Source organism: Coturnix japonica, chromosome 1 (genome assembly GCF_001577835.2).
Source record: "Coturnix japonica isolate 7356 chromosome 1, Coturnix japonica 2.1, whole genome shotgun sequence".
NCBI classification, from domain to species: domain Eukaryota; kingdom Metazoa; phylum Chordata; class Aves; order Galliformes; family Phasianidae; genus Coturnix; species Coturnix japonica.
In genome coordinates, this window is record NC_029516.1 from 174074763 (window position 1) to 174085056 (window position 10294).

At 56.1% G+C, this 10294-nt stretch overlaps 1 protein-coding gene, 1 long non-coding RNA gene and 2 other non-coding genes across 4 annotated transcripts in view; 1 reads left to right on the top strand and 3 right to left on the bottom strand.

The window, feature by feature from the left end:
- Nucleotides 1–1035: 1035 nt before the first annotated feature.
- On the bottom strand, nucleotides 1036–5045 carry RPS11 (ribosomal protein S11). The gene is made up of 5 exons (XM_015852606.1): nucleotides 4919–5045; nucleotides 3558–3689; nucleotides 2624–2699; nucleotides 2039–2168; nucleotides 1036–1211 (listed from the first exon to the last, which is right to left on the bottom strand). The coding sequence occupies exons 1-5, from the start codon at nucleotides 4931–4933 to the stop codon at nucleotides 1088–1090; spliced, it is 477 nt and encodes a 158-aa protein (XP_015708092.1). The 5' UTR covers nucleotides 4934–5045; the 3' UTR covers nucleotides 1036–1087.
- On the bottom strand, nucleotides 1774–1865 carry LOC116652809. Its single transcript, XR_004306028.1, has one exon. It is a non-coding gene; the product is annotated as a small nucleolar RNA SNORD35 (small nucleolar RNA).
- Nucleotides 2407–2497, bottom strand: LOC116652810. Its single transcript, XR_004306029.1, has one exon. It is a non-coding gene; the product is annotated as a small nucleolar RNA SNORD35 (small nucleolar RNA).
- A 1445-nt stretch (nucleotides 5046–6490) lies between the features above and the next one.
- LOC107308609 overlaps nucleotides 6491–10294 on the top strand; it is a 7132-nt gene continuing 3328 nt past the window's right edge. The window contains exons 1-2 of the long non-coding RNA XR_001552857.2: nucleotides 6491–6704; nucleotides 7539–9287. This is a non-coding gene — a long non-coding RNA (uncharacterized LOC107308609). The remainder of the gene's footprint in view (nucleotides 6705–7538; nucleotides 9288–10294) is intronic.

A 10294-nucleotide genomic window follows, 5' to 3' on the forward strand; every position in this document is an offset into this window, starting at 1 on the left:
GAGCAGCACGGCCTCCTCATAAGTGGCCACAGCCTCCCTGAGTGGGCAGAGCATCCCCAAGCAGCCCCAGAAGGTGTAACATCCCCAATGCCATAGCAACTCCATGCAGCACCACACATCACATACACACTATGGTTGTGCTTCCAGTGCAGTGCAGGGGCAGCGGAGAAGCTGGGACCCCCATCCTGTAGTGTGGATCATCACTGTACAACCATAGAACCTCATCCCATGTGCCACTGCAGGAGACATTTGAGGCTGATCTAAATTCCTTTTAGATCTGCAATGAGGTCACCCCGCAGCCTTCTCTTCTCCATGCTGAACAAGCCCAGCTCCCTCAGCCTATCTTTGTATGGGAGGTGCTGCAGCCCCCTGAGCATCTTTGTGGCCTCCTATGGACCCTCTCCAACAGCTCCATGTCTTTCCTGTATTGAGAGCCCCAGACCTGGACACAGCACTGCAGGTGGGGACTCACAAGGGCAGAGCAGAGAGGGACAATCCCCTCCCTGTCCCTGCTGGCCACCCCTCTGCTGATGGAGCCCAGGATCCCATTTGCTCTGAGCTCTAAGAGCACACTGCTGGCTCAAGGTCAGCTTTTCAGCCACCAGGACCCCCCCAGGTCCTTCTCTGCAGGGCTGCTCTTAGGAAGAACATTACGTTCCTACGAGCCCACCTTTAGTATTGACCAAGATCTCTGTGGATGGCATCCCTTCCTTCCAACACACCAACCACATCCCTCACAGCCTGGTGCCATCAGCAAACTTGCTGAGGGTGCACTCGAGCCCATCACCCATCGTCTCTGATGATGCTGAAGAGCACCGGTGCCAAGACAGACCCATGGGACAGCATTGATCCCCATGTATTGACAGTGCCAACACTCACCGCCTGCCCCTCACCCACAACAAACCTCCACTTCTGAGCAGGAAACCTGAACTACCAGCAAAGCCGCCACTTCCTCACTCACCCCTTCCCACCGTTTAACGTGTCTGGTTGCGCTGCTGCGTTTCTGTGCGGTTTATTTCCCATCACACACATAAGGAAGACTTTAAAAAAGGTTTATTTGTCCTCAATTACGCTCCATGTGCTGGTTTTAAAACTTCTGGAACTGCTTCTTGGTGCCGGCAGCCTTTGTGACTTTGAGGACGTTGAACCGGACCGTCTTGCTGAGGGGTCGACATTCCCCCACAGTGACAATGTCTCCGATCTGCACATCCCTGCAAAGAAAGGCAGAGCAGACAGTGGGAATCTGCAGTTCCTTGCTCTGCAGCACAGACGTGGGCAGCACAACACGCTGAAAACGCTGCTGTGTAACCACGCTACAAGTGACCTTGCATAACCAGAGCTGCAGAACAAGGAGCTGCAATCTGAAGTGCTGCAGAGATGACTGTGCTGAAATAGAAGCTGGTCATCCCCTCAGCTGCCACCACAGCCCGTCACTCCCATCCAGACACGAGATGGGAGCTTCACTGAGCAGCAGGATGAGCACTGAGCACCTGGAGGGAAACCCCTCAGCATCACGAGTTTCCCTTCACCACTTACAGACCCAAAACTCTCCTTAAGCCAGCACGGCTGGGCTGTCATTTGTGCTATTCCAGGCGTGTGCTTCAGAATGTGCAGCAGATAAAATGGCAGCATCTGAATGCACCCCCTCTGCCTTCAACGTTTCCTTTGGAAACATCAGTCCAAGCTTCCTTTTCTTTTTTAACCTTCCTCAAGCACTATAGGATGGTAACACTGCGTGGGTCCACAGATGCAGCAGGCACTGACTGGAACGTGTCTGATGGTTCAGCAGTTGCCACTGGCGTTGTCAGCAGCCCCTTCACCAGCGGGGACTCTGAAGACCATCGTGAGTTCAGACATCACCACCAGCAAACAAGTTCCAGTCATAAAACTGAACCTTCCACCCTGACCTGCTCCCTCACATCAGGGGTACCTGGGCTGAGCACCACAGATTAGATACACCTGTCAGATACACAGGCACATGCAGCACTTCTGCAGCTCTGCACCGTGAGGATCAGAGCTCCGTCCTGCTGGCACACACCTGAAGCAGGGGGAGAGATGCACAGACATGTTCTTATGGCGCTTCTCGAAGCGGTTGTACTTGCGGATGTAGTGCAGGTAGTCCCTGCGGATCACGATGGTGCGCTGCATCTTCATCTTGGTGACCACACCTGGGGACGAGCAGAGGGGAGGTGATGATGGTCGTGAAGCATTCAGAGACCGCCAGCAAAACGTGCTGGGGAGCTGTTTCTAACTACTGCAGAATGGAGGCTTTTAGAGCAGGTATCAGCAGTGTGTGCTATTTCACAGGTGAAGGCAGTGCCCTTCAATTCCATTGACTTCTTAGAGCTGACACTGCCTGCACTGAACCAGCACCCACACTGCAGAGATGTCACCAGCAGGTCCTTGTGCCACGCATCAGCAAAGCCGTGTGGCGTTGTCGTCACAGCCCCTTCACCACGAGGCTTGGAAGACCATCGTGAGAATGGCATCATGTGCAGCTCAAGGACCACAGCTGTGCTTCCCAGCAGCTCCAGATCAACCCTGAAGGGCTCTGTGTGATTAACCCACTCTGGTGGCACCGTGTGGTTGCGGTGCTGCTGCTTGAAGGTGCTGCACAACTCACCTGACAGGATTCGGCCACGGATGGAGACATTACCAGTGAAGGGGCACTTCTTGTCAATGTAGGTGCCCTCAATAGCCTAAAAGAGAAGCGACAGATGGAGAATCATAGAATGGCCTGGGGTGAAAAGGACCACAATGATCATCTCATTTCAACCCTCTCTGCTGTGTGCAGGGTCGCCAACCACCAGCCCAGGCTGCCCAGAGCCACAGTCAGTGTCGGGGCAGGCAGCCCTGGCAGCACAGAGACCCAGTGATGGTGCTGAGGAGCTGTGAGTGCTGCAGCTGATACAACAACAGGAAGAGATCCAAAGGGACCTGGACAAGGGCCCACATGAAGCTAATAAGGTTCAACAAAGCCAAATGCAAAGTGTTACACTTCAGCTGGAGAAATCCCAGACTACGAGTACAGACTGAGGGGATCAGTCACTGAAAGCAGCTCTGTGGAAAGGGACTATGGGCTTCTGATGGAGGACACAGACACAAGGCAGCAGGGTGCACTCACAGCCCACAAGGCCAACAGTCCCCCAGGGCAGCACCAACAGAGAGGGCAGTGGGCAGAGACGGGACTGCCCCATACGGAACACTGTGTCCAGGCCTGGGGTCCCCAGCACAGTAGGGACATGGGGCTGTGGGTCCAGAAGGCAGCACAGGGATGCACACAGGATACAACAGCTCTCTATAGAGCCAGCTGAGGGTGTTCAGCCTGGAGAAGGGAATGCTCTGTAAAGACCTTCCTATGGCCTCACTATGGCCTTCCATTAGTTAAGGGGAGCAGGACTTTGTACACAGGCACCAGCAACAGGCCCTGAGCAATGGGAGACGTCCCTGCTGGGGGGCTGGTGCTGAATGGCCTTCGAGTTCCTTTCCAACCTAATCAATGTGCCTATGGAACCTCCTTTAGGCTCAGGGCCCACAGCAGCAGAGCCGGGCCGTACCTCCTTGGGTGTCTTGAAGCCGAGCCCGATGTTCTTATAGTAGCGGGGCAACTTCTCCTTGCCGCCCTCACCCACCAGCGCCTTCTTTTTGTTCTGGAAGATTGTGGGCTGCTTCTGGTACGCACGTTCGGTCTGAGGGACAGAGAAACGCCGTCACACACAGCCCTGGCTCCGCCTTGGGCCCAGACCCCCCCATCCCGTAGGGCCCCCAAGCCATAGGCCCCCATCCCATGGGCCTCCCCAACCCACAGGCCCCCAATCCCATAGGCCCCCCATCCTGTAGGGCCCCTGATCCCGTAGGCCTCCCCAACCCACAGGCCCCATAGGCCCCCATCCCATAGACCCCCCACCCCACAGGCCCCCACATCCCATAGGCCTCCACCCCATAAGACCCCCCAACCCATAGGCTTCCCCAATCCACAGGCCCCCTGCCCACAGGCCTCCCACCTCATAGGCCCCAATCCCGTAGGGGCCCCCAAATCATAGACCCCCATCCCATAGGCCTCCCCAACCCACAGGCCCCCCATCACCATAGGCCTCCATCCCATAGACCCCCCATCCCATAGGCCCCCAAGTCACAGGCCTCCCCATCACCGTAGGCCCCCATCACCATAGGCCCCCCACCCCGTAGGCCTCCCCAACCCACAGGCCCCCCGCCCATAGGCCCCCCACCCCATAGAACCCCCATCCCATAGGCCACCTCCCCATAGGTCACCATCCCATGGGTCACCATCCCATAGGCCACCATCCCATAGGCCACCATCCCATAGGCCTCCCCAACCCACAGGCCCCCATCCCATAGGGCCCCCCAAGTCATAGACCCCCATCCCATAGGCCTCCCCAACCCACAGGCCCCGCATCCCATAAGCCCCCAATCCCACAGACCCCCATCACCATAGGCCCCCATCCCACAGACCCCCCACCCCATAGGGCCCCCATCACCATAGGCCTCCAAGCCATAGACCCTCAATCCCATAGCCCTCCACCCCATAGACCCCAATCCCATAGGGCCCCCCACCCCATAGACCCCCCCATCCCACAGACCCCCCGCCCACAGGCCCCCCATCCCATAGGCCCCCAAGTCACAGGCCTCCCCATCACCGTAGGCCCCCATCACCATAGGCCCCCCACCCCGTAGGCCTCCCCAACCCACAGGCCCCATAGGCCCCCATCCCCTCAACCCCCCACCCCATAGGCCCCCCCATCCCATAGGCCTCCATGCCCTGGGTCCCCACCCCTCGTTCCTCCCCCCGCCCCCCATCGCCCGGTGCCCCATCCATACGGATCACGCCCACCCCGCTGCCCCCCCCTCCCCCCGTGGTCGGCTCGCAGCCCCTCGGCCTAACCCCGCACAGCCCCACCTGCGTGTCCGCCATCTTGGACCGCGCGGCGGAAAAGGAGCGCGTGTCCGGAGCGGCAAAGCTTATCCGGGGAGGAACCGGAAGGGGCGGGGCGAGCACCGGAAGTTACGTAATGAGGAGGAGGGCGTGGCCTACGCTTGGGGGTGTGCGCATGCGTGAGGGGGCCGGGCTGTGCGGGTGGGTGTCATGGCGGCCATGTTGGGGTCATGGCGGCCATGTTGGTTATGGCGGCCGGGGGCTGTTGGGGCGCTGGGTCTCAGTGATGTCGCAGTGAGAGCCGGGCCGTAACGTTAGAGCGCCGTGATGCCCCTGTATCCATAGAGGCATATATATCCTATATCTCATTTTCAAGGTGTCAGGTCAGGTTTTAGGTGGGATTTCGGGGCTCGAGGAGGGGAATCAACTCATTGAGAGGGCAGATAACAGCAGGACAAGGGGAATGGATTGGAATTGAAGGGCAGATTGAGGTTGGATGTCAGGGGGAAGTTGTTTATAGAGTGGTGAGGAGCTGGAACAGCTGCCCAGAGAGGCTGTGGGTGCCCCGTCCATCCCTGGAGCTGTTCAAGGCCAGCTTGGATGGGGCCCTGGGCAGCCTGGGCTGGTATCAGGTTGGTGGCCCTGCCTGCTATTGCGGCTTAGAGCTTCGTGATCCCTTCCAACCCGGTCCATTCTGCGATGCTGTGATTCCTCTGTGGTCACTGGAGGGTTCCCAATAGCTGGACAGTGGCTGACACAGCTCCAGCCCTTTGCTGGGGAGGGAGGAGGAGGCAGAAGGTTGTGGAGCAGCCTCAGCTCCAGCCCTGGAAGGAAGGAGTGCACTGTATGTCCTCCTGTGCTCCCTGTCCCCAAACAGAGCAGGCACGGGGAGCCATTCAAGGACAACCAGCGTGGATTGTACTAACAGCAAATTGTGCTCGACCGAGCACAAAGTTCAGGCTTTAAGTGCTTTAAGGCAGTGGTCCATTAAATATTTTGCCTGTTATCTCCCTCTGTTAACATCTCGTTGGGTCTTCCAGCTGTTGTTAACCCTCACAGTGAGCATTTGGGAAGCAGTGTTTGCATGTTCTGGACCCCAGTGCTGGGGTTTGCCCCTGTACTCAGCATTGGTGAGGCCTCACCTCGAGTACTGTGTTCAGTTTTGGGGAGCTGAGCACAGGAAAGACATGGAGTTACTGGAGCAGGTCCAGAGAAGGACAACAAGGCTCATGAAAAACTTGGAGAATCAGCCCTATGAGGAGAGGCTGAGGAAGCTGGGGCTGTTTAGTCTGGGGAAAAGGAGGCTGAGGGGAGACCTTATCGCCCTATTCCAGTACCTGAAAGGTTCTTACAGTGAGAGTGGGGCAGGTCTCTTCTCACTAGTGACAAGTGACAGGACGAGGGGAAATGGCCTCAAGTTGCGCCAGGGCAAGTTTAGGTTGGATATTAGGAAGAACATCTTTACAGAAAGGGTAGTTAAGTTCTGGAATAGGCTCCACAGGGAGGTGGCTGAATCACTGGATGTGTTTAAGAGCCGTTTGGATGTGGTACTTAGTGATATGATTTAGTGTAGGGTTTTTAGAGTTAGGGTACTATGGTTAGGCTGTGGTTGGACTTGATGATCTTCAAGGTCTTTTCCAACCTGGGTAATTCTATGATTGTATGATTTCTGTGGGCCAGAGGCACAAGCACTGCCCAGACCCTGCCCTGCCTGCCCTCCCCAGGGAACCAGGCCTGGTCTGTGTTCCACAGCATCCTCAGGAAGGCTCAGAGGACTTGACACCAGAGCAAGGATGTCCTCAGATGCAGGGTATGTATATGGAGTGGTTGTATGTGGAGCCATGGGTTGGACTCGATGGTCTTTGTGGTTCCTTTCCAACTCAGGATGTTGTATGGTTCAGCGATTCATTGCCACCTAGAAAACACTTGGGCAGAGTGTTTGCAGGTGTGAAAGCTCAGTGTGCACCAGTGAGGACTGGGGGGGAGCTGCAAATGCCTGTACTGTGTCACCCCAGTGCTGCACTCTGAATCCTCCTCCCACCCACTGCTGCGTCTGAGCCCTGAGAAGGGGCCCAGGGTGGCTGAGCTGCTGCTGGCACCCACCTTGTGTATTGTAATGTTGTTCTTAATGGAGCCCCTTGAGCTGCTGTTCCCCCACAACAGAGGGACACAGTGTCTGGGCAGCTGTCCCCTGTGTTTGGTGTCTGCCCTGTGGCACAATGTCTTATCTATTACAAGGCCCTGTCCTGCACTCCTGTGCTGACCTTAGGCCCAGAGCAGGGAAATGGCCCTGGGGTGTCAAAGCAGTTGGTGGTGCTTCTTAGAGTCAGGGCTGTTTGATCAGGTGGCAGAGGTCTGCTTACAGCAGCTGGCATGGCACACACCCCTGGGATCACTGAAACAGACTCATTTAGGTTAGAAAAACCTTCAAGATCACCGAGTCCCACCTGACCCACTGAGCCCCATCACTGACCCCTGTCCCTCAGTGCCACGTCTACACATTTCTTAAGCATCTCTGGGGATAGTGACCCCATCGTGGCCCTGGGCGGCCCATTCCAGTGCCTAACCTCTCCATTTAGAAGTTCTGATATTCACTCTAAGCCTCTCCTGGCACAACCTGAGCTGTTCTCTCACACCCTGTCAGATGTCACCTGAGAAAGGAGGGAGCAGTGGGAACTCCCAGAGCCACTGGAGATCCTTCTGTGCTGCTGCCTGTGGACCCTCTCCTTCAGAATCCACATCCTCCTCCCGTGCTGGAGCACTGATTGCAACCAATGGTATGTGTAGGATCTTAGCTTTAGCCTTGTCCAATGATTCCAAACCTCAAATAAAGCCAAAGGCTCGGAACCAGTCAGCTCAGTCCCATCTCCGAGGGCCTGCAGCTCTCATACAGCATCCGAGCAGAGGTCTGCCATTCTGTTTACTATTTACAGCCCTATTCCAGGCAATTTTGTATTTGCTTTAAGCGTGGTACGTGGGCCTCAGATGGACTCAGACTCCTTTCCTGAGATGTTATTGTGTGAGATCTAAAGGTAGATTTGCAGCAGTATTCGGTCCGCGCTGTACTCGGTCCTGCAGGAAGAGGCACAATGCATCCTCCCTGTGATCTGCAGCCTCGGCACAAGGATGCAGTTAAGTAGGGCAGCGGCAACAGACGATCAGCAGAACAGCTTTGTGGATTATTTACACAGAGCTCAGCCCAGCTGTGGCTGCAGGTTTTGTGCTCGTTCAAGGACACAGGCGGGGAGCTCCCTGCAGCCCACGTGCTGGGATGTGATGTTGAGCTGTGCCCTGGGGAAGGCAGCACAGGGGCCGCTTTGCATGGCGACCACTGGGCATGGTGATCCATTGGTGTGGTGATCAGTTGGTGTGGTGACTACTTGGCATGGCTTACAAGCCATTTCCTGGCTTGCAGTGTCCCTGGCCTTGAAGGAAAGCCACCATCGAATCAGAGAATTGTTAAAGATGGGAAAGATCACTAGGACCCCCAAGTCCAGCCCCAGCTGATCCCACTGTGCCTGCTGACCATGTCCTTTGGTGCCACATCTTTGCTGCTGCTGAACACCTCTGGGGATGGAGACTTTGCCACCTCCCTGTGCAGCTGTGCCAACACCAGCCTGTCCTAGTGAAGATGAAGCTCCTGAGCAGGGCCTTCAGTTTAGTCCAGGCTCTGCTCCCACCCCTGGCGTTATGCACTCAGCTCTCACCATGGCTCTTGTGCTCCATTGCCCTGCTGAGTGAGCTCTTGTGCTCCAAGGGCAAAATTCAACCAGATTCCCATTGATGGGAATCTCCCATCCCTGGAGACTCTCAAGGGATCAGACTCTGGACAACCTGATGTAGCCGTGGTGTCCCTGTGCATTGCAGGGGAGCTGGACTAGATGGCCTTTAAATGTCCCTCCCAGCTCTAAGGATCCCATGATTCTATGATGGGCTTCAGGTAAAGCTGCAGTGCCCTCCAGCAGAGGACGGAGCCCGCAGAGCACCGTGCTGCAGCTCCCAGATTGTGATCTGATGTATGAGGAATGTTAACGTCAGAGCGCAGAGAGACGTTATTGGGGAGCTGAGGAAATGAGGAACAGCCTGGAGATGGTCAGAGGGAGGGGTTAATCTCCCTGGAAGTTTCTGGAAGCTCTTACAAAAGCAGCACTGCCGCTGTTTGTGCCAACGACTCGATCATCCAATTCCAAGTCGATAAACAAAGCTTCGTTCCAAAGTTATTTCCATTTGTTCCCAGGTACAGAAGAACCGTATCGCGATTTATTGTTCCTTCTTAATGTGTGTCTGCCAGGAGGGCGGCCAGTCTGAATGCAGGCAGCGCACAGAATGCCACGGATGAGCCCTGAATACAAATGCAAAGGAAATTATCTTCTGCCGCTGTCAGAAGGCTCAGGTATTCAGATTCCTTCCAACACACGGCTTGGCTTCTATCTGCAGCTGTATGCAGGGTTATGTTCTGCATGCAGAGCTCCCGATTACGGCGCTTCTCCCTCTCGGTGTGAGCCATGGGACAGGCAGAGCTGTGGATCCACGACCACAGGGGGACATGGGAGTGTGTGGACAAGGAGGTGTGCTGGCTTCCTGCTGCTGTGCTGCTCACCCCCAGCCGTTGTAGTTCCTGATATGTTTTGTCCCAGCAGACACTGCTTGTACTGCTATGCAAACCATTGCTGCATCCCACGGGCGTGCTGCACCGAGTGCTCGCCTGCAGCTCAGCATGAGTTTTGGAAGGTGGAAGGATGCTATAGGACACCTTAGCACTTCCATCAGTCGATTTGCACAGAGAGAAGCTGGAGTCTTCCTGCTTGGAGATCTCCAGAGGTCACCAGCTGTGGGGCAGCAGAGGGACAGCTGCATGTTGGGCACAGGGGATGGGGAGCGCCCAGAGAAGTGGGAAGCAAGGCTCCCATCCAGCCATGCTCAGAGCACTGCTGGGACAGCTGCCACTTCCCCATGGCAATGCCCGGAGTGCTCTGTCCTTGGGAGATTAAGCAGAGCCTTCACTCAGCAGCACAATTAGTGCTTCTCCTTCACTCACTGCTTTGCTTAAGCAGATTTGTTGGACTGATGTGCTGCTTTTGTGACTAATCCCTATGAGCCCATTTTAGCAACCCGATGGCAATTCCTGCAGATAACAGTGACGTGCAGGGGGCTGACCCGTGCCCAGGCCCTGCTCTGAGCTCTTCTGTCGCAGTGAGCACCGTGCTCAGGCTTAACCTGGGGCCCTGCTGTGCCACTGCATGCTGCTGTGACTCTGGGCTGGCAATGGAAGGAGGTTGTGGTGGCAGGAGGGCTGCTGGCCCTACTGCCCAGGGAAGGGAGAAAGTCATCCACTGCCCTTGGACTCCTCTCCTCTCCTCTCCTCTCCTCTCCTCTCCTCTCCTCTCCTCTCCTCTCCTC